Below are 23,426 nucleotides of genomic sequence, written 5' to 3'. Positions count from 1 at the left end.
ACCCCTCGCCACAAAGACCACAACGGCGAGACAAGCGTCAAGCTACATCGTCCGAGGGAAGCTCGGCCGAGTTGGCGGCATAATTCAAAGAGTACACCGCCATGAAAGAAGCGAAGCAAGCGATAGAATTGGAGGCGATCGAATTGAGAAAAAAAAGAGAGTCGGAGGCTCGCGAGCTCATATCGGAACAACGCGAGACGATGAAAAACTACAATTACGATCGAGATATGAAAACATTCCTCAAACCGCACGACGATGCTCCGCCAAGTATGTTGCCGTTCATCCTCGCCCGAAAGCGCGAAATCGCTAACAAGCACGGGTGGCCATGCGATTTCTAAAATTTTAATTTTCTAGCTTTAATGTAATTTTTATTTTCTAGTTTGAATGTGATTTTAATTTTCTAGTTTGACTTTAATTTTTATTTTCTAGTTTGAATTTAATTTTTATTTTTATTTAAAATGTCTTTTGTTAAATTATATTTAATTTTTATTGATATTTTTTTATAAACATGTATATTTTCAACAAATAAATAAACAAAAAAAATTAAAAAACCGAGTCACCTATGAGGGGAGTGCCGCCATCAATTTAAGGTGTTAGGGGAGTTTAAGAGAGAAGTTGACGTGGCACAAGAGGATTGGTGGGACGTAAGAGAGGGGACTCACCTCTTAGGTGAGTGCCCCTTACACCCTAAGTCTTTTTACGCAACAAAAAGAATTCTTTAAACAATCTACTTTGAATAACTAAGTTAATGATTTGCATTAACATTTTCCTAAAATTCCCTTGTGATTTGTGAAGTAACTTTAGCTTTCCTTAGACCATGTGTAGTGGTGAACAAAAATAATGCTCCCATCATGGGTCATTATTCGACACGTGGCATCCCAGTCAGCATGGGGCATTATTACAAAAGTGGTGTAGTGGGAATAATGTCTAATAATGCCCATTCCAATTATTAAAAAACAAGAAACTAATGATGATTGGCTGGTCAAACACATGTCACATGCAAAAGTGGGGTTGTCAGACCCAGCTCACCATTGATTGGTCACATGCAAAGCTATTAGGCGTTGTTATTAAAACGCCGGAATCAAAGTTTTGAATTTTTTTTTTAAATAACGCCGGGCGTAATGGGTATATGGGCGTTTCCGGGCGTTTCTTTTTTTTTTCAATTTTTTTTAAAAAAAAACGCCCCACTACGGATGGTCTTAATCAGGTCAAATAATTAATAATTGGAAAATTGGTTTTTAATAAACCAACCTTTGCCCCATTGGTAAATAATAATCCTACCTACAGATTTGGTAATTAATAATCCTACGTTTCAATATGTTGGTACTCAATGGACCTCCGTTAGTTTTTTTTAACTGAAGTTAGTTTTTTAAGTTTTATTTATTACACAAACAGTCCCTGTAGTTATAATTTACTAGTTTTAAGTTTTATTTATTACACAAACAGTCACTGTAGTTATAAAAAATCATAAAAATAAAAAAAAATTAAAAAATCAAAAAAATTCAAAAAAATCATAAGAATTCTAAAAAAATCAAAAAATTCTAAAAAAATCAAAAAAATCATAAAAAACATAAAAATTCTAAAAAAATCAAAAAAATTCTAAAAAATCATAAAAAACCGTTTCGAACCGTACCGTTTCGACGCGAACCGTTTCGAACCGTACCGTTTCGACCCGGACCGTTTCGACCCGTACCGTTTCGACGTGTACCGTTTCGACCCGAACCGTTTTCGACCCGGACCGTTTCGACCCAGACCGTTTTCGACCCGGACCGTTTCGAAAACGGTGGTGGTGGTGGTGGCGGTGCTGTGGTGGTGGTGGCGGTGCGGTGGTGGTGGTGGTGGCGGTGCTGTGGTGGTGGTGGTGGTGGTGGTGGCGGCGGTGCTGTGGTGGTGGTGGTGGCGGTGGCGGTGGCGGTGCTGTGGTGGTGGTGGCGGTGCGGTGGTGGTGGTGGTGGTGGCGGTGCTGTGGTGGTGGTGGTGGTGGTGGGTCGAAACGGTCCGGGTCGAAAACGGTTCTGGTCGAAACGGTACGCGTCGAAACGGTACGGGTCGAAACGGTACGGGTCGAAACGGTACGGGTCGAAAGGGTCCGGGTCGAAACGGTACGCGTCGAAACGGTTCGCGTCTAAACGGTACGGGTCGAAACGGTTTTTTATGATTTTTTTTTATTTTTTTAGATTTTTTTTTATTTTTTTAGAATTTTTGTGATTTTTTTAGAATTTTTTTGATTTTTTTAGAATTTTTATGATTTTTTTGAATTTTTTAGATTTTTTAGATTTTTTTTTATTTTTATGATTTTTTTTATAACTACAGGGACTGTTTGTGTAATAAATAAAACTTAAAACTAGTAAATTATAATTACAGGGACTGTTTGTGTCATAAATAAAACTTAAAAACTAACTTCAGTTAAAAAAAACTAACGGAGGTCCATTGAGTACCAACATATTGAAACGTAGGATTATTAATTACCAAATCTGTAGGTAGGATTATTATTTACCAATGGGGCAAAGGTTGGTTTATTAAAAACCAATTTTCCTTAATAATTAAGCCAGGTACAAACCATGCATGTATATGCATTATTGATAACTATTTATATACTATTAATTTGAAACATTTGTGTGCATGTTTTGGTGTAAGTTGTGCTTAAATACTTGTACCTTAATCAAATATTATATACTATAAATTTACAACATACATGGGCATTAGTTGGTTGTACCTCATGCTTAAAGTGTGTTTTGTGGATATTATTTATTTATTTATATACTATTAATTTGAAACATTTGTGTGCATGTTTTGTTGTAAGTTGTGCTTAAATACTTGTACCTTAATCAAATATAGGTTGTAAGTTGTGCTTAAGTGGTTGTACCTTAATCAAATAATAATGGTTTCATTACCTTACCAATTTCAATATGTTTTATATGCATGTATGGTTGTAAATTATGCTTAAGTGGTTGTACGCTAATCAAGTAATAGTTTCATTATCTTACCATATTCAATCGGTTTGATCCATTCAAAGTTGTGTTGTTTTATTTGTAAATTATTATTATTATTTATAATAATCTAATTAATTTAGCCAAAATCTTGTATAAATATAATTTGCAACATATTGATACAATGGTTGTTGTAATGTATGCATTATGGTTTGTATAGTGGTAATGATATATATAGATTACGATGAACCTGCAAACGGGAAAAAAATAGACGCGGGTTTATCGTCACGCGCGAGTCCTAAATCAACTTAGTTATTTTATTCTATGTTTTACGTTTCGGTTTAATTTCTTCGCATTAACACCACAACTTCAGTGGTCGTTGACAGTAGTGTGGCATTAGTGCTCGTCCCCGCCGCAACGCGGGGTGTTTAATACTAGTTGGATTTAAGATTCAACACTCAAAATATGTTCCACGTTTGTATGCTCCAATAATATAGCCTTTAGCCGGTTACCCCCACAAAAGTTGATTCCTTTGAAGACACTTGGCAACTTCTTATTTGCTTTTCAACTTCTAATATTTTATTATACCAATCTGATCCTTGTAGATATTTCCTATATATATGATGCAATGAACTAAAGCTTTACAAATTATTCAACTCATACCAAAGTTCTCTTCATTTCATAACATCACATCACATCAAAGCTATGAGAAGAAAAAGGGCGGCCATCACAAGCCTCTTGGATTCAACTTTAAGCCATCCAATAGTTACCAAAAACCCTCAAAACCCTAGAACTTTAGTCGAAGAAATCGACGGTCTAGTCAGGGTTTACAAAGATGGACACGTGGAAAGACCTCATATTGTTCCTCGTGTCATGTGTACGTTACCTCTAGAACTTGGGGTGACATGTAGGGATATATTGATTAACAAGTTTACAAATATATGGGCACGATTTTATGTCCCGAAAGGCCATGGCAAACTTCCTTTGCTCGTTTATTTCCATGGAGGAGGGTTTTGTGTCGGTTCGGCTGCATGGAGTTGTTACCATGAATTTCTTGCACTTTTAGCAAGTAAAGTTGGTTGTGTGATCATGTCCGTAGATTATCGTTTAGCCCCTGAGAACCCTCTCCCGGCTGCCTATGAAGATGGGCGTAAGGCACTTATGTGGGTGAAACAACAAGTTCTACGCAAATCTAACACTTGGTGGTCAAAAAAATGTGATTTCACCAACGTGTTTTTGGCAGGCGACAGTGCTGGCGCTAATATAGCACATAATATGACTATAAGATTTTGTGCTAACCGCGCACATCTAAAACCATTAATCTTTAAAGGTAACATTCTAATCCAACCGTTTTTTGGTGGAGAATCAAGAACGGATTCAGAAACCCTCATGGTACAACCGCCTGGCTCTGCGCTTAACCTAAAGGCCTCAGACACGTATTGGAGACTTGCATTACCGAAAGGGGCGAACCGTGACCATCCATGGTGCAACCCTTGTGCAAAAAAGTCAAATATGGTGGAAGGAAAGAGATATTTGCCCACAATGGTATGCTCATCAGAATTGGACATCTTAAAAGATAGGAATATGGAATTTTGTGGTGTTGTGGGAACTTTAGGGATAGAAGTGGATCATGTGGCGTATAAAGGTGTTGGTCATGCATTCCAGATTCTTGACAAATCTCATCTTTCACAAATGAGAACTCAAGAAATGATTTCACATATCAAGGCATTCATCATTAAGAGGAAGAATAGATAATAAGTTAGTGGTACAAAAGTATAAAATTTACATAAATTATAGTACTTCAAATTTTAATGTTATTATATTATGCAAATCACTATACTGTAAAAAGCTTCATACTTACTAGTGTCAAAAAGTATTGCAACTACAATAATATTAAAATTGTTGACACTTATTGCCACACCTACTTTTTACCTTTTACATGTTATCTGCTATTACTAGCACTACTTATAAAATTGTAAATCCTTATACATGTAAAATTTCATGATAGTTAAACATATATTATAGTATAAATGTACAAACTTTAAATGTGGAATGGTGAGAGGTAAATTGTGATGAACATGTCATGTCTTGTAATATGGTAAAGTGCTATACTCTATTATATCAGGTAATTACATGATTGGTCAGTGTGGTATATATTAATTAATGTCTTAAAACATTTATCATTTGGTCTGTAAATTATTTAATCAGTGTCCCACGAGATCCATATATGTGTCACAAAGTCAAAATTATTTCCGTATTTCCAAATTAATCCATGAATTCTATAAGTAAAATGTAGTCATTTATAAAATGTTATGAAAACTCATTTGATAGCATTATTGAAATAATCTAAATGATCAAGTTTGGGGCCTATAAAACAGGCACTCTAGAATATAACACAATCGATCAAACAATTTTTCGTATTTGTTATACCGAGTTATATTTGTATTAGATTTATATAAGAGACTACTTTAAGGGAAAGTACGAGACCTTCGAAATTTGTCCATAAGAGAACAAAACTATCCATAAATGTTCATTTACACATTGCGAGTTAAATTAACATGTTGACATTATATTCTACCAGAGCGTAAATGACTTGAGTTGAGCTTGATTAAGCTCAATTATGTTCGTTTAACTTATAAAAGTTTAAGTTTTAGCTAGGCATGTTTTGAGCTCTGTGTAGATTGAGCATGGTCCGTGAACAATTTTACAAACTCAACATCAACCCATTTATAATTTAGAGTAAACTATAAGTTTTGTCCTTTATGTTTGTACCAAATTGCAGGCGGTGTCCTTTAACTTTAAATTTGACGAGTTTTGTCCTTAACGTTTCAAAATCCTGCACGTTATGCCCTTTAGGCTAAACTCAGTTAGATTTCTTGGTTAAGTATGGTCATGTGCCTTGCACTTGAGGGTATTCTCGTCATTTTACCTCCATATGGGTTATTTTGTAAAGAACTCTTATTCAGGGGCTATTTTGTACAAAACTAAAAAATAAAAACTCTTTTATCATCTCTCTCACACACTCTCAGCCACAACCTCACTCACCGCATAGCCACCATCCACCCCACCCGCCACCACCACTGTTCACCATCTCCACCACCTCCACCACCATTCAACACAAAAAATATATAAAAAAAAAACAAAAAAACAAACACCAACGAATCTCCGACAGTTTCCCCATCGGAATGTCACTCTCCGGCCACCAATCACCGTCCATTTCACTATAAGGTACTGATCTCACGGTCTCTATAGTTTCTCGCTCTAAACCACTTTTTCTCTCTACTTTTTGTACATTTTGAAGCTCTTTTTGTTTTTATTTTTCTCTCTGAACCTGTGTCGCTTTTCAAAGATGAAAACAACATCAGATTCTCTTGTTTTACTTTTGTAATTGTAGCTTTTTTCGTAAATGATCTTGTGGTTGATTATGAATTTAAAGTGAATTGAAATTAGGGGTTTTTTGGTTTTGTTTTTGTTTCAATTGATTGTATAATGATGTTTATTTGAAAGAGGGGAGGGATTTTGTTTTGTCTGTTTGGGTGTCTCGGTTATTATTATTTATTTTGATTTTTATGATTTTTTTTGTTGAATGGTGGCGTGATGGTGAACAGTGGTGGTGGCAGGTGGAGGTGGATGGTGGTTGTACGATGAGTGAGGTTGTGGCTGGGAGTGTGTTTGTGTGAGAGAGAGATGATAAAACAGTTTTTATTTTTTTAGTTTTGTATAAAATAGCCCCTGAATAAGAGTTTTTTACAAACTAGCCCATAGTGAGGTAAAATGACAAGAATACCCTCATGTGCAAGGCACATGACCATACTTAACCAAAAAATCTAACTGGGTTTAGCCTAAAGGACATAACGTGCAGGATTTTGAAACGTTAAGGACAAAACTCGTCAAATTTAAAGCTAAAGGACACCACCTGCAATTTGGTATAAACATAAAGGAAAAAACTTGTAATTTACTCTATAATTTATCTATATATTTATAATCATAACTATTTTATATATTTTATATACCAACATGGTATAGCTCAGTTGGTCAGGGGAGTTTTCCGTAAGGTTTCTACTCTGGGGAGGTCCCAGCTTCGACTCCTGCCGTACATATTGGGATTTCAGTATGGAGTTGGGCCTGGGCAGGGTTTAAGAGCTTGTCTCGCCCTGTGGGGTAGTGGGTCCTTTGGCCTCTACAATTGCCGTTCGAAAAAAAAATTATATATTTAGATAGATTTTAATTTAATATATATAATGATGTTGCTTAACATCTAACAATCATAACTAAGTGTTTATAAATCGGTTAAGTTGGATTAAATGTTTATGGTACATCATGCCATCATGGTCTATTAAACCACAACTAGTCACTTTGAGCCTATTCAAATTATACAATGATTTCCAAGTGTTTACCATTATAAGCTTGATGACTTAAAACAAACCACCCTATCACCATTGTGTTACCACAACTTAGTAGTTCCCCACGACCACCACCTGTCGTCGCTACTAGCCGTCATATAAGCAAGTATAGGATGAGGGTTACCCATCTTTTCATTTCATTTCGAACATAACCCATGTTGACCCGAATAAAGACCATTTTGTGTGGCTTATTATTGATTATGTAGGTATATGTTGTACTTAACATTGATGAGTTTTATACTACAGAAAGCAAAGCAAATCAAACCATAACAACCAAAAACTAGCACATTTCTCGATTAACAAAGCTATCAACACATGTCAAAATTACCCACTATGACAACAAACATCGAAGTTTCAACAACATAAACAAGAATCTTAATCCGCATCCATACTCATGACACATGATACCGTCTGCTAAATTTCAAAACAAAAAACCGAGGCCAAAATAGACTAATTGTATCTATGTTTGGTGCTTGTATAAGACAATGTAGCACATTGACATCACAACAATGTCGATAATCGGTGGCACCAAATTTGACGGAAATTTGCTTTAGGTAGACATCATCACCTGATCGATCGCTTCAAGTGCTTGTTTCGAGAAATAACGCACGTCCACATCGGGATCCTCTGCCAGCTCAACCAAACATGGCCTAACCGTCTTCTCCATCACCTTAATAATAATATATATACAAATGACAGCACGAGTTCGTTATGCATGCATAAACGCAAGGTTGATATGTATAATTAACTAATAAAAAAATAAGTTGCTTACAGATTGGTCAACGATAGGAATAAATGATTGCAACACCTTCGCCACATTAAACCTGATATTTGCCACTCTGAAAAAATATAAGCGCGTTAAGAAACGGACCTAACTAGATGTCATCAACTTTGTAACAAATAATAATAAGCAATAAATGTAAATACCTGTCTTTGGCTAGGGTAACGACCACAGGAAGCAGCTTAGAACATGTGATTTCTGAGCCCATAACAGGGGCGAGTAAAGAAATTGCACTAAGAATTGTCATACGATACAAGTAATGTGGGTTGTTAACCATTTCCAACACCTGTGAAGGAACAAACATGTCTATAAATTTTATACTATCTTAAAAGACAAAGTCGGTGGGGTTTCCCACCGGCTTTGCCTCCCCCCATACTTTCACGATGTTGCAATTTTAGCCCCTTGACTTTGGTACCTTCAAAGTTTCATAAAATGGCAAATTTAGTCCCTAAACTACTACTCTATTTTACAAGTTTCTAACATTCCAACTTTACCCCTATACCATATATAATGTGTTTTTAACCTATTATATATTTCTTCAATAACTTTCATTCACTAATTTATTTTTTAAAGAACTAATTTGTCCTTGACCTCCTTGAGTTTATAAGTTTCGAGCTTACCTCTTTCGTTCCTTTCCTCTAAAAAGCTAATATATTTATGTTCTATGTTCTCGGTATAAATTCGAGTTGGTTTAGACGTAAAGTTTTTATTGGAAACAAGTCAGCTCAAATATGATACGTTTTTGTGCGTATTTTATCTACGTTTCCAGTTGGTCTACATTTTGATGTAAATTTTGTTCCAAACTAAGCAGGCTTAATATAATACATTTGAATTTGACGGTATATATTCAAGTTATTGTACGTTTCGAGCCCTCGCAACGCAAGGCGGGTAAAATTACAATTATATTATTATTATTATATATCTATAATAAAAACCAAAGTCGTTGATGTTTACACCTCCCGACTTTGGTCCTTTCACTTTACAAATCACTCATGGTTGCCCCTTGATGTGAATGTGTTTTCTTTTTTCCTTTTGCGGTGTTTCTATTCACGCTTTAGGTTTTTTGGTATGTTACATTATGACTGTACAGTTGAACCGAGTACGTTGAAACATGTGTTTTCATATGGTTAATGCATGACATAACGCTTCGACTAATGCATTAGATGTTTGCAAAGGGCCTGCGGGTCATTTTACTAGTTAAACTAAAAAACAAATAAAAAAATAGTGAATTAATCAGAAAACTAATTTTTACCTGCGGAACAATATGCTGCATGGCCCAATCTGGCCCGAATTCCTCTGCAAGGCGTTTCAGGTTGTTAGCAGCAGCTTCTCTGATGGAGTAAACCTGCAGATATATAAACCCATTAACAAAGAAATATTGATATTTAATGAAAATATATTAGTACTCGATAGTTTATAAACAAATATAAGTATAAACCTTGTCCTGTAACCATTGCATGCAGAGAGCACCGAGTTTATCATCAAAAAACCCGACACCTAACTGACTTGCTAATAAAGGTATGTATTCTATTATAGCCAAACGAACCCTCCAATGCCTATCTTCAGCTAGCTCCACAATTGCCGGAAGCAATGATTGAGACAAAAGATCGATTCCAATCACCTGTAATCACAACCAAACATAAAATAATAATTAATAATAGTGAATAATAATGTGGTCTGAAAATGATAAATAAGTAGTTTAGCACTATTAACAAAAGTCGTTCTACCTGATTCACTTGATCCAGCTTACTAATAATATTCAGACGCACATCTGGAAACTCGTCTTTTAGAAGTGACAGAAATATAGGGAGAAGTTGATCAATAGTTGAATCCTGTAATTTTTTACACAATTAGATATAATCATGAAAAGGTTATTCAACAATGAAAGATATTTGACTAAATTAGTGTAAAATGCTATTTTCGTCCCTGAGGTTTGGCCAGTTTTGCGACTTTCGTCCAAAGGTTTGTTTTTTTGCATCTAGATCCAAAAGGTTTGAAATCTTGCCGTTTTCATCTGTTTAGATAACTCCATCCATTTTTCTATGTTGAGTCGGGTATTTCTTGTCTCTTTTGTTAACGTAAAGGACTGAATTGCCCTTTAAGTTAACAAAAAAGACGGAAATACCCTTGACTTAACGAAGAAACATGGATTGAGTTAACGAGCAAGATGAAAATAGCAAGATTTCAAACCTTTTGGATCCAGATGCGAAAAAACAAACCTTTGGACGAAAGTCGCAAAAATGGCCAAACCTCAGGGACGAAAATGGCATTTTACTCACAAAATTATAAAAACAAATTACCTTGCCTAAAACAGGGGCCATGCCCATGATAACAGATGCAAGAGCCGACCTAACATGCTGAGAAGAATCTGAAGACAATTCCTACATGCCATTATAAAAAAAAGGTAAAAAAACAACATGAAAAATATCTAATCTTGAATTAAAACATTATAAAACAAACAACTACCTTGACACATGGAAGAATATGCTGAACAGCGAGTTCCGGACTAAGAATGCGAGAGAATTTGGTGACTTTACCAGCGGCTGCGATACGTACTTCGGCTTCGTTATCACGAAGCAGCCTCACGTATGCTGGAACCAAATCCGTCCTATTTTTTGATGCAATCATAACCAGATTAGTAAAAAAAGTAAAAATTAACAGAAATAAGAAGATTACTCAGTGATCTTATTCAGGAAATGATTTTCGAAAATAGGAACATCAAGATGTTTAGGGGAAACATACTTGGTAGGTTCGGGGCCCACAGCTTCACAAAGCTCATACAGCTGATTTGCAACCATGTAACGAACGCGCCATGATTTGTCCTAAATTTGAGAACCGGTTTAATAATAAGAACAATTAGATTAAATCCACCAATTTTATTTAAAATTTCAAAATTTATATCAATATCCTTTCAACAATACAGGGTACAATATGAGGTCATGATGTCATATAAAGAATATGTGAAATTGGGAACATTGAGAGTTATAAATTATATTCAGAAAAAAAATAGATACAAATTAACCTGAGAAAAGATGACAATCACAGGAAGAATATGTGCAATACAATCTTGCGGTTCCAACAACTTGCCAAGAGCAGCACAGCCCTCGACAGCAAGCAAACGAACAGAATCTTGATCTATAGAAAAACATTTTCATCACTTGCAAGAGAGCTAAAGTGGTAAAAGGTAAGATATAAAAGAAAAACATACCGTCTTGTGTAAGATCCTCAAATATTTGCATGATCTCTGTCTTGAGATGAGCTGGTTCCACGGTGGCAGCAAATTTCCCCAAGTTTGTAGAAGCTGATCTCCTAACCATAGGCATATCATCTTGACATAAGTGGCTATAGATAGTCCTCAATTCCGCCTTCAACATCTCCGATGCACTAGGATACGCGATGTGAAAAAGTCCACAAGCAGAAACTCGCGCAGTAAACCATTCACCAGCTGCCAGCCTCTGCAGCCATAAAAACAAAACTTGTAAACATTAACTGAAGTAAAATGCCATTTTCGTCCCTGAGGTTTGGCCAGTTTTGCGACTTTCGTCCAAAGGTTTGTTTTTCTGCATTTGGATCAAAAAGGTTTGAAATCTTAACATTTTCATCCGGCTCGTTAACTCCATTCATATTTCTCCGTTAAGTCAGGGGTATTTTCGTCTTTTTTGTTAACTTAAATGGCAATTTGTTCTTTTTCAGGGGTATTTAGTCTTTTTACATAAAGTGAAGAAGACCTAATTTCCCTTAAAGTTAACAAAAAAGACAAATTACATAAAGTGAAAAAGACCTAATTGCCCTTTAAGTTAACAAAAAAGACAAGAAATACCACTGACTTAACTAAGAAAAATGGATGGAGTTAACGAGGCAGATGAAAATGGCAAGATTTCGAACCTTTTGGATCTAGATGCGGAAAAAAAAAACCTTTGGACAAAAGTCGCAAAACTGGCCAAACCTCAGGGACGAAAATGGCATTTTACTCTAATAACTCTGACGAAACAGTAAAAATTTATTTATGAAGGAAATACTCAAATGAACAAACCTTAACAAGAGGTATAAACCAATCAACCAAATCGGTTTCTCTCATCTGAGATCCAATCCTGCATAGCGACTCAACAGCTTTGTCTCTCACGCATGTTTCCTCAACCGTGCAAAGGGTTTCCAAAGGAGGTAGCAACACATGAGCGTACTCTAGTCCTCCAACATAAGGTATAAACACACCTAACTCTTCAGCCATTGCAAGAAGAACTTCATCGTCATCATCATTGTTTTCACTCAAGAAAGGAATCAATTCCTTCCTGGTTCGTTCTTCTCCTAACGCACGTGCAATCGTAGAAAGCTTTCTGATAGAATTTAACCTCAACTGGATGTCATCGTTCTTTAGTTCGTCAATCAGTACTGCTATGGGATACAAAGGCTCATCCACCATCGACATAGTTGTCTGTATTTTGAAAAACTGCAGCAGTTCCGATCAAATACAAAGCCAGTAATTCAGTACCAAATTCCATTCATTGTATGAGATGATTTGCTCACCAACCGAGACTTAAACATTACTTGAAAAATGTATATACAGAGAGAAAATGTATACATAATATTAGTAAATGTATACATAGTTTAAAAAATGCAGCAGTTTCCGTCAAAATTAAAGCCAGCACTTCAGTTCCAAATTTGATTCATTCGAAGAGATGTTTTGCTCATCAACTGAGACTTGATCGTTAACTTGAAAAATGTATATGCAGAGAAAAATGTATATGCCGAGAAAAATGTATACATAATATGAGTAAATGTATACATAGATTTAAAAAAACAGCAGCAGTTTCGGTCAAATTCAAAGCCAGCAATTCAGTACCAAATTCAATTCATTCCAAGAGATATTTTGCTCACCAACCGAGACTTAATCGTTAGCTTAAAAGTTAAAAGTATACAGAGAAAAATGTATACATAATATGAGTAAATGTATACATAGTTTAAAAAACTGCAGCAGTTTCAGTCAAACTTAAGCCAGCAATTGAGTTCCAAATTTAATTCATTCTATAAAGTAATCTTCTCATCAATTGAAACTTAATCGCTAACTCGAAATGTATATACTGAAAAAAATGTATACATAAACATGATTAACTATAACTAACATTGTGTGTGAGCACATATAAACAACTAACGGCATGAAATTTCCATTGCAGCTAGCTCAGTTAAACTTGCACAATTATCTAAACAACATAATCAACATAATTAAACTGTAAATTGATTAAAAGTTTGTTCGAAAACTGAGATCTAGACCTAACCCTAGAATAACAAATCTCAAGGCAATTAGGCACTTAAATTTGGGGAAAATACAAAGAAAACGCGATTCTAATGATACTAACTCCTAAATTAGGGTTCGTGATTGTAACGGAAACATGAAATCATAAATTGACGTGAAATTATGTTACAAAAAACAATAGATACAGAAATTGAGAGCAGTTAGAGGATTGACGGAGAAAACGAAGATCTGACCGGCGGTGGTTAATGCGGATCCAGGTTGAGATCGGATCTGAGTAGCAGAGATGAGATGAAGTTTGGGTTGATTGATTGAAGGAATGAATGTATGCGAGTGTAGACGGACAGGATCTAGAGATGTATGTTATTTTACACTACACCCCCTCGGATTTTTAAATTACCAAGGTATTCAATTATTGATTCGAATTTGTTTGAAAGGGTTAATCTTCTCTAATAAATATTTTTTAACGATAAATTTGGATCATTGTCGTCGTACCACCAGCAGAATCACACGATTATATTATCTCCACATGGTAATAATACATGTACACCAATTCAAGATGAAACCTAATAAATCTGGAAAAAAACCCCTCTGTCGTTCATGACTTAAGGTAGTGTTTGGTATGCAGGAATGAGAGGTGGAATGGAAGGAATGATTACAAGGGAATGAAGAAAAAGATGTTTGGTTGGTCAATGGAATAGAATCACCCATTCCAAAAGGCATTCCATTCACTCAAAATCATTCCTTCCACCCCCATGTTATTTTTTCCATTCCATCCCCTCTTGCACCATTCATCAACAACACCACAACCCACCACCTACCAACACCACCACCCACCACCGACGCCATCGCCGCCACCCGCCACCACCTCACCCCGACAACCACCGTCGTCGCCGCCACCCACTCGCCACCGTTATCACCCACAGCTGCGACCAACCGCCGCCGCCACCTCTACTGCCACCCACCACCAACGGCCACCTTGCCGCCACCGCCACTCGTCGTCACCGCCGCACCGCCACTCGCCGCCACCACCACCACCCATCGCTGTCGTCGACACCCACCACCACCTATAACGACCCATAATCACTACCACCGACCACCACCACCACTCACCGCTGATTTTGTTACTCCGTTTTTCTTGCCTACATAACAATACACAATAATAATTCATTCCATTCACACATGGTAACCAAACAAGACATGGAATGGTAATGATCCATTGCATTCCCTCGTTCATTCGATTATCTCATCCATTCCATTCCTTCGTCCATTTCATTATCCCATACCAAACAGACCCTAAGGTAGCGTTTGGTATAAAGGAATGGAAGGTGGAATGAAATGGATCATTCTGATAGAATGAAAAAAAAACATGTTTGGTTATAATGTGGTAATGGAATGGAGCATTCCAAAGAAATGTAACTCCTTTCAAATATAATAATTTCCATTCCTTGGCATATAGGTGTTTTTTTTTCCATTCCTTCAAGGAATGGAAAGAAATATGTTATTATTATTATTATTATTATACGTTTATTTGTATTTATATTTATTAATATTCATACTAATATTAATATATATCAAAAATCTATTATTAATTTTTTATCATTAATATATTATTATTATTATTATTATTATTATTATTATTATTATTGAGGCAATTATATTTTTGTCGTTTTTAATACAGTTGTGTTTCGTTACTTCATCTTTTTTTTGTTTATCAAATTGTACAAAGTAATGATTCATTCTATTCACATATGAGTAACCAAACATCACAATGGAATGAAATGATCCATTTCATTCCGTTGTCCATTCCATTATGTCGTCCATTCCATTCTCTCATTTATTCCATTACCCCATACCAAACAGACCCTAGGGTAGTGTTTGGTATGCAGGAATGAGAGGTGGAATGGAATGAATGATTACAAGGGAATGAAGAAAAAGATGTTTAGTTGGTCAATGGAATGGAATCACCCATTTCAAAAGGCATTCCATTCACTCAAAATCATTCCTTCCACCCCCATGTTTTTTTTTCCATTCCATCCCCTCTTGCACCATTCATCAACAACACCACAACCCACCACCTACCAACACCACCACCCACCACCGACGCCATCGCCGCCACCCGCCACCACCTCACCCCGACAACCACCGTCGTCGCCGCCACCCACTCGCCACCATTATCACCCACAGCTGCGACCAACCGCCGCCGCCGCCACCCACTCGCCACCGTTATCACCCACAGCTGCGACCAACCGCCGCCACCTCTACTGCCACCCACCACCAACGGCCACCTTGCCGCCACCGCCACTCGTCGTCACCGCCGCACCGCCACTCGCCGCCACCACCACCACTCACTGCTGATTTTGTTACTCCGTTTTTCTTGTATACATAACAATACACAATAATAATTCATTCCATTCACACATGGTAACCAAACAAGACATGGAATGGTAATGATCCATTGCATTCCCTCGTTCATTCGATTATCTCATCCATTCCATTCCTTCGTCCATTTCATTATCCCATACCAAACAGACCCTAAGGTAACGTTTGGTATGAAGGAATGGAAGGTGGAATGAAATGGATCATTCTGATGGAATGAAAAAAAACATGTTTGGTTATAATGTGGTAATGGAATGGAGTATTCCAAAGGAATGTAACTCCTTCCAAATATAATAATTTCCATTCCTTGGCATGTAGGTGTTTTTTTCCATTCCTTATCTCACCAAAAGATCTCACCAGACTAAAATGTCATGGAATACCTAATAAATAATTAGCTAGTTGTATCACATCTTTTACAAAAGAGTTAATTACTGTTTTCGTCCCTGTGGTTTGTTAAAAATCACTATTTCAGTCCATTAGTTTAAAAATTGCGATTTCAGTCCTTGTGGTTTCACTTTCGTAACCATTTCAGTCCACCTCATAACCATTTCAGTCCGTGTACTTATAGAATAAATGGATTGAAATGGTTACGAAAGTGAAACCACAGGGACTGAAATGGTTACGAAAGTGAAACCACAGGGACTGAAATCACAATTTTTAAACTAATGGACTGAAATAGTGATTTTTGACAAACCACAGGGACGAAAACAGTAATTAACTCTTTACAAAATTTGTCATTCTAGCCGTGGGGTGGGGTTGTATCACATCTTGTATAAATTAGCTAGTTATATCACATCTTTTACAAAATTTAAGATGTTATTCCTCTTTCTTTAAGTTAAGGGTTTAAGCTCTATGAAAGTCAAATTTTGTATAATTTTAGCCATTAAAAATAGAGTAAATTACAAAGTTCGTCCTTTATGTATGTCTAAAATATCAAAGTATGTCCTTTATCTTTAATAACCTCAGAAAACATACTTAATGTTTGAAAAACCATTCAGGTTATGTCCTTTACCCTAAACCTAGTTTGTTTTCCCAGTTAAGTCAGGTCATGTGAGAAGCACATGAGGGCATTAATGTCATTCTACCATCATCATCTCTCTCTCTCCCACACCCTGTCTCTCTCTCTCTAGAACACACACACTCTATCTCTTCTCTCTCTCTAATTATACATATATAGAGACATAATTTTTCTCTCTCTATCACATTTCTATCTCTCTCTAACCGTCTCCCACCACAACCGCCGTCACCACCATCCACCTGCCACCAACAACACCACCACCCCATCAGCAACCACCATCTTGAAGCATCGACATCGTTTCCATGGACACAGAGTTCCTCGGCGTCGTCAACCGCCCTAACCACCACCACTTCCCCCACCACCGCGCGACCAGCACGCTTCCGATTCATATCAGCACGCAACCAGAACTCGGAAACCCTAACCACTGTGACCAGCACACGATTTGTTCAGTGATTTGTTCAGTGAAATTTTCGAAGATCTGTTCAGTGATTGAAACCCTAACCGCTGTGACCAGCCTGAGATCTAGATCTGTAAGTGAAGACTTGAAATTTTCGAAACTTATGATGAAGCCCTAGATCTGTAATTGATGTTTGAGATCTATAATTGAAACCTGAGATTTGTAATTGCATTTGATTTTGGAAAGAGAAAGGTAAGAGGTCGATTTAAAACTGGTTGAGGTTTGTATTGTTGTTGCTTGGATTTATGTCCGGCGGGTGGTTATGGGTGATGATGGCTAGAGATTGCCGGAGGTTGCAGGCTCGGTGGTGGTGGTTCTGATGGTTTGTTGTTGCTTGAGTTTATTTCCGGCAGGCGCGGGTGGTGATGGCCGGAGGTTGCCATAGATTGCAGGTGAAATGGTGGTGTCTAGGGGGTGGTCGTGGACGGTGGTTGGGGTGGGAATGGTGGTGAGAGTAAAGGGAGTGGTGGTGGAGGTGGCTAAGTGAGTTGTCTGTGTATCTGTAATAAATTGTTTTATTTATTGGCTTTATGATTATTAATTATAATATTTAGGATAAAATGACTAAAATATCCTTATGTGGGATTGACTTAGTCAACTTTAACCGTGAAAACTAATTGTGTTATGACTAAAGGACATAACCTGATTGGTTTTTCAAACATTAAGGACGTTTTTTGAAGTTATTAAAGATAAAGGACATACTTTGATATTTTAGACATACATAAAGGACGAACTTTGAAATTTACTCTTAAAAATATTAATTTGTGATTCAAAATTCCTTTACTTGTTTCTCTTGTTTGAGACATTCTTATTATATTTTTTAAAGGGTTATTGGATTTTATCACTCCCAACTATTGGCTATTAGCCGCTGCCACCCTTAAATATCACTTTGACGTCCGTCACCCCCAACTTAACACTTAGTGTGTTCTGTCACCACGTCGTTAACTAATCACTAACTTTTGATCATGTTACTATACTTTTGGGGTGACCTAAGATCCCAAAAACCTTTCTAAGATCCCTAAAATCTTCCTAAGATCGTGATCAGTTAACGATGTGGTGACAGAACACACTAAGTGTTAAGTTGATGGTGACGAACGTCAAAGTGATAGTTGAGGGTGGCAGCGGCAAATAACCAATAGTTATAGGTGATAAAATCCAATAACCCTTTATTAAATTGAAAAGAAATATAAAAGAAAAAAAAATATTGTTTATAAATAGTTTCAATCATATCCTTATTTTATAATTCTTAAATCTTTATTATTAACTATTTAATATTTTTTTTCCATTTCATGTAATACATGGATTTCTAACTTGTTGCCAAATAAATATGTTTGTTTTGGTAAAAGGAATATTGGATTTTAATAATACCAACTATTCCTCGTTGACCATCAACAGTTTCAACTTAAAAAATAACTACTGTCAGTCTCAACTATTAACATATTGGCCTCCAATAGACCGTAACTAACAAAATCCTAACACCGTTAGTCTCTGGTCGCCGGAAAAAAAACGTTTTTGGCCGAAAAACTCAACATTTTTCGTCCCAAACCTCTTTGTAACCTTATTACGGATCTTTAAGAATCTTTTTTTCTAGTAAAAACCTCAATTATTAAAGTCGTAAGAAAACTCATATTTTCGCCGGAAAACTTCTTTTTGGCTGGAAAACTTAACATCTTCGTTCTAAACATCTTTGTAACCTTAGACGAGACCTTTAGAAACCTTTTTCTGGCTAAAAACGGTTTTCCTGCTACCGGAGACTAACGGCGTTAGGGTTCTGTTAGTCAGAGTTCATTGGTGGCCAATATGTTAATAGTTAGGACTGTCATTGGTTATTTTTGAGTTAAGACTGTTAGCGACCAACAGCGAATAATTGAAATTATTAAAATCTAATATTCGTTGGTAAAAATGAAACAAGAAAATTCTTTTTTGTAATTGCTATGACTCTTTTAGGGTAGGGTAACGATACCTAGGTAAAGTTTTATAAATTTAAAATCAAAGAGTACAAACAGCAAGAAGTAAAATTTTAGAAATGTCCTCGACTCAAGTTTAATGTCGACAACCTAAACAAATCTCGCGCCCGATACATAGACTTGTAATACCAGGCCCAAGAACTTCTATCAATGAAGCTAGATTTTAGTTTAGGCTTTCTAATTATTATGACTTGTTTATCAGGAAGTTGGTTAATTTGAGTAATAAAAATTATGGGTTCATTTTGTATTAAACTAGCGATATATTATCCGCATGCTGCAGCAGGGTGTTAAATTTTTCGAGACTCGGTTTCGACGCATGTACACCAGTATTTACCCAACGAAAAAACCAATGTCAAACGACATATATCAAAATTTTATAAAACATCATATTTTAAAAGTTCTAAGAAAAAAACGAATAAAACTAATGAAGAAATGAAGCCTTGAAGCAAAGTCGACGGCTTGTAAGTCCATGTTTCGATAACTAGTACATTATTACGAAAACCGGTTTCGAATTAAATTTACATCAAATGTAGTTAAAAAAAGCAAATTGTAATGAAAATTTTAAATTTTTATGAAACACTATATTTTAAAAGTTGAATTAAAACTAAAATATCCCAAAAATTAATTATAAACTTTAAAGTAATAAAAAAATCAAAGTAGCTAAAGAACCTAAATGGGAAAAAATCGAAAATTAAAGTAATAAAAAAATCGGAGCAGCACATGAATCTAAAAAACAAAATAAGAAAATTAAATTGATAAAGAAAATCGAACCAACCAATGAATTACTATGTTACGCAAACCTACTTTAGCCGTTCTCATTGGAGGCTAACAATGACAAAATGAATGAAAAATAAGCTAAGTCCATGACTCAGTACTATTCACACAACTTGGTAAATGTTATATAGTAAATCATGCCATACATTAACTAAAATTGATTTAATAGACGAGAACCACGCCACCACCCATCGGCCATCACTATTATGTGTCGACATCGCCTGTCCCACTTAAATAAATGTGTTCAACACCATCATCGTCGCCGTTCCTACTACGATGAATGTGTTCCGTGTAATGCATTATTATTAGGAGAAACCAAAAAGAAACATATGATATGGAATATAAACTCAGTTAAAGAAACATTATTCTCTTTTTACAAAACAAAAAAAATAATAATAAGAATAGCCATATAATTCTGAAGATCAAAGAACATAACAAATAAATGAAATAGATAATCTAAACAAGTACTATAACCATAGATTACAAAACTTTGAACACATTCATACCAAATATTGTCCAAACACTGCTTTAAAAAGACCTCACAACAATTTGCTTCTTTGTTAAATCAGATTGTTGCATCTTTAGTACTTCCCCAAATTGTAATTTACTGCTTCCAATACCAAACTCTTTTTGTTTTGATGACAATATATCACTACTTTTGTCCTCAATTATCTCATTGTTACTTTCATTAAAAACTTTAGTCTTCTCCAATCCCTTGGACCCATCTGAATCAGAACCAATCTTTGATATTTCACTCTCGTGTTCGTGTTCGTGTTCAGGTTCGGCTTCAGATCCGGATTCATATTCAGATTCCGTCTCCTCGGTTTTCGCTAAATTCATTGGGAATTTTGATTCATCAGGGATGGAACCAAGTACATTTTTTGGTCCAGAATTCGAGCTATCGGTATTATCAGAACCGGTGGATTGTAATCGAGAAAACTCCACTACCGCCAGTGCGGCAGATGCTGCACAGGCTGCTGACTCAAAAGCAGCCTGTGCAGCATCTTCAACACCCTTGTATTTAATTTTCCCTTTTACAGATTCCGTAAAACTCAAAACATCATCAAAATCCAAAGCACACGAATTTCTCGCGGTGTCACCATTAGTTGATTCACCCTCCTCCTGCAACCATAATTTATTTTTTCACAATCGAAATTAAAATCCGATAACTTTGATCCAATCTGATTTTTGTTACCTCTGTATGAATCGGATTCTCCAAGTCTCCAAGTTTCAAAACTATGTCGTTTTCGTTAGCGATTTCCTGTAGGGTCTTTATTCGGGTCTCCAATCTCGTCTGTCGCGGTGACAGTTTTTGTACCATCTAACATCATTTAAAAAAAACACTTACTATAGAATTTCGGTTTCTAAACATATAAATCAATCTTATATGTGATGTTATGTTATGTTATGTTACGTTATGTTATGAATATTTTTTGTATACTTACCCTTGTATTAACCCCACAACTATTTCGTAGCTCGATATCACCATGAGCAAATTTAAATTCCTTCCCATAACGAGCGGTTAGAATCGCACGAATCTCTTGAAGCTCGGGGAACTCCCCGCATCTTGGAGCTGCGAATATCAAGCTTGATACAGGTTCTTTAAGTTCATCCGGACAATATCTAATGTAAATTTACAAAAAAAAATGTTAATGAAAAAAAATAAAAATTGTTACAAATTAATATGTTAAAATGACACAAAAAAAAATAGTACATACCTCTCTTTTTCTATGAGTTTGACCATTTGTATAAGTAGATGACAATACCCATCCACCATTGCAAGCACATCTAACATGTTTTGCTCCTTGATCACTTCACCAACCTATTTATTCCAAAAAAAAAATGTAACATATTTGTGAAACGTTAATAAAAATAAGTTAATGAAAAACGCGAAAGAGGGTGTGGTACGCGAAGAAGAGCGTGTTCGTGGTGATTAAGGTTGAGGAGTTGGATGATATCAGAGCGAGCGACGGTGAGGCGAGCATGATGCTGGTTTTTGAGGATGGTTAGACGTGACATGGCGAGATTAACGGTTGCTTTGAACTTTTTGGTTCTGAAGTTTCGACCAAGGAGAGCATCGAGCTTTCTTCCCATGGTGTTGTCGTGTTGGTTTACTTGTTCTCAAGGATGAACACGATGAGCTTGGAAGGGAAGAAGCTTTCAAACACGGTCTTGTTTTGTTAGTATTTTGTGGTGATGAGGATAGGCTTTATAGAGAAAAATCTACCCAACAAGTCTATTTGTGCATAATTGAACACTTATTGTTTGAATAAATAAATATGACTTTTAAACCTGGTTTTTACACCTTTTTAAAGTTTCACCATGAGAAATATAATTATATTTTTCTCTTTTGTCTAATTATGACCAAGTTGTAATAAACGATTGTACCATTTCCGATTAACGTGTAATTCTTTTAACAATATTTGTTTTTGTTTTTTTTTTTTGTTTTTTTTGTTTTTTTTTTTTTTTTTTGGTAAAAGTGTCCCAACGGAGATGTCACGGATGACCACGGGTGCCACCGTGACGTGACATGGCATGGACGAGGAAGCCATGGATATTGTATTGCATGGGTTTCTCATTGACCGTTTGTAGTAGGTTTGTTTTGTGGTGACAGTTTTACTCTGTCCGATTACCCGAAACATATTTACATGTTTATCCGAATCATAAACATAAACCTTTTCTTTTATTTTTTTATATATTATTTTGTCTTTGTAATAGAATAATTACTAATTTACTCTCTTTTTTTGTTATTTATATTACTAATTTCATCAGGTAACATAATTACATAAAAACTGAAATGGTAAGAAATGTATTTGAGAATCCTTATGGGTAATTTTTTAACAAGCTAAGGAGTATACCGGATATACAACTAGTAATTATATGACACATATTTTACAAGTATTGAGTTGAGAATGAAACACGGTTTTACGATATGGTATGAGACTGAAATTACCAATATCAATATCATACCCGTCCCGTTGTCGTCCCTATATTAAACAAACAAAGAAATATATGAAAACCTTCAATCTGTTCCAATTCGATATAAAGATATTAGAAGGGGTAAAAGGGCACAATATTACAAATAGTTCTATATTGTAAATGTCCAATTGATGAAGGAATCGTCAAACGACTTTCTTTGTCGATACATTTGACTATTGAAGGGTCAAATAAGTTTTAAATGGTCTTTATGTCCTAATTATACATTTAAAATCATAAAGAATATATGTTTTGGTGAACCTTAGTCGGTTAAGTTTTATCAAATATGTGTATTTTTTCAATAAATGGCTTGCGAGTTAACATGGAAACGAATGCGACCTAAGACGCGTGAGTCGTGAATCGTGATGTGGATTTCAATTCTCAATTGACAAGTTGAACTTTCTCTTATCGAATATTTACACTTAAGTCCTCTTACTTTTATTTCGTTAGCGTTTCGGGAATAGTTTGCTAGTGTTTCTTTATGGGAGTAGAC

The 23,426-nt window shown here is 35.8% G+C and overlaps 3 protein-coding genes across 3 annotated transcripts; 1 reads left to right on the top strand and 2 right to left on the bottom strand.

Annotated features, from left to right (window-relative positions):
- The first annotated feature begins 3,592 nt into the window (after positions 1-3,592).
- Positions 3,593-4,947, top strand: LOC110915155 (probable carboxylesterase 6). Its single transcript, XM_022159807.2, has one exon. The coding sequence runs from the start codon at positions 3,636-3,638 to the stop codon at positions 4,683-4,685; it is 1,050 nt and encodes a 349-aa protein (XP_022015499.1). The 5' UTR covers positions 3,593-3,635; the 3' UTR covers positions 4,686-4,947.
- A 2,653-nt stretch (positions 4,948-7,600) lies between these two features.
- On the bottom strand, positions 7,601-13,754 carry LOC110915157 (serine/threonine-protein phosphatase 2A 65 kDa regulatory subunit A beta isoform). Its single transcript, XM_022159810.1, has 13 exons — positions 13,599-13,754; positions 12,148-12,561; positions 11,323-11,569; positions 11,137-11,249; positions 10,857-10,936; positions 10,581-10,722; positions 10,415-10,495; positions 9,842-9,946; positions 9,553-9,735; positions 9,367-9,459; positions 8,261-8,400; positions 8,106-8,172; positions 7,601-8,003 (listed from the first exon to the last, which is right to left on the bottom strand). Exons 2-13 carry the CDS (start codon positions 12,538-12,540, stop codon positions 7,884-7,886), a joined length of 1,764 nt encoding a protein of 587 aa, XP_022015502.1. The 5' UTR covers positions 12,541-12,561; positions 13,599-13,754; the 3' UTR covers positions 7,601-7,883.
- A 6,588-nt stretch (positions 13,755-20,342) lies between these two features.
- LOC110915159 lies at positions 20,343-22,159 on the bottom strand. The gene is made up of 5 exons (XM_022159812.2): positions 21,866-22,159; positions 21,676-21,779; positions 21,403-21,580; positions 21,153-21,278; positions 20,343-21,079 (listed from the first exon to the last, which is right to left on the bottom strand). Exons 1-5 carry the CDS (start codon positions 22,049-22,051, stop codon positions 20,486-20,488), a joined length of 1,188 nt encoding a protein of 395 aa, XP_022015504.1. The 5' UTR covers positions 22,052-22,159; the 3' UTR covers positions 20,343-20,485.
- Between the last annotated feature and the right edge of the window lie 1,267 nt (positions 22,160-23,426).

The sequence above is a fragment of the Helianthus annuus genome, chromosome 16 (assembly GCF_002127325.2).
Source record: "Helianthus annuus cultivar XRQ/B chromosome 16, HanXRQr2.0-SUNRISE, whole genome shotgun sequence".
Classification (NCBI taxonomy): domain Eukaryota; kingdom Viridiplantae; phylum Streptophyta; class Magnoliopsida; order Asterales; family Asteraceae; genus Helianthus; species Helianthus annuus.
The sequence above is the reverse complement of the archived record's forward strand: the minus strand, read 5'-3'. Positions and strand labels throughout refer to the sequence as shown.

Excerpts from the sequence above, each read along its gene's own strand:
- LOC110915155 (XM_022159807.2), top strand. The coding sequence starts at position 3,636 with ATGAGAAGAAAAAGGGCGGCCATCACAAGCCTCTTGGATTCAACTTTA.
- LOC110915159 (XM_022159812.2), bottom strand. The coding sequence starts at position 22,051 with ATGGGAAGAAAGCTCGATGCTCTCCTTGGTCGAAACTTCAGAACCAAA. Across the intron at positions 21,780-21,865 it reads ACGAACACGCTCTTCTTCGC|GTTGGTGAAGTGATCAAGGA; the intron begins GTACCACACCCT and ends TGGAATAAATAG. Across the intron at positions 21,080-21,152 it reads AGAATCCGATTCATACAGAG|GAGGAGGGTGAATCAACTAA; the intron begins GTAACAAAAATC and ends TTATGGTTGCAG.
- LOC110915157 (XM_022159810.1), bottom strand. The coding sequence starts at position 12,540 with ATGTCGATGGTGGATGAGCCTTTGTATCCCATAGCAGTACTGATTGAC. Across the intron at positions 10,937-11,136 it reads TGATTGTCATCTTTTCTCAG|GACAAATCATGGCGCGTTCG; the intron begins GTTAATTTGTAT and ends TCTCAAATTTAG. Across the intron at positions 8,401-9,366 it reads TGCAGCATATTGTTCCGCAG|GTGTTGGAAATGGTTAACAA; the intron begins GTAAAAATTAGT and ends GTTCCTTCACAG.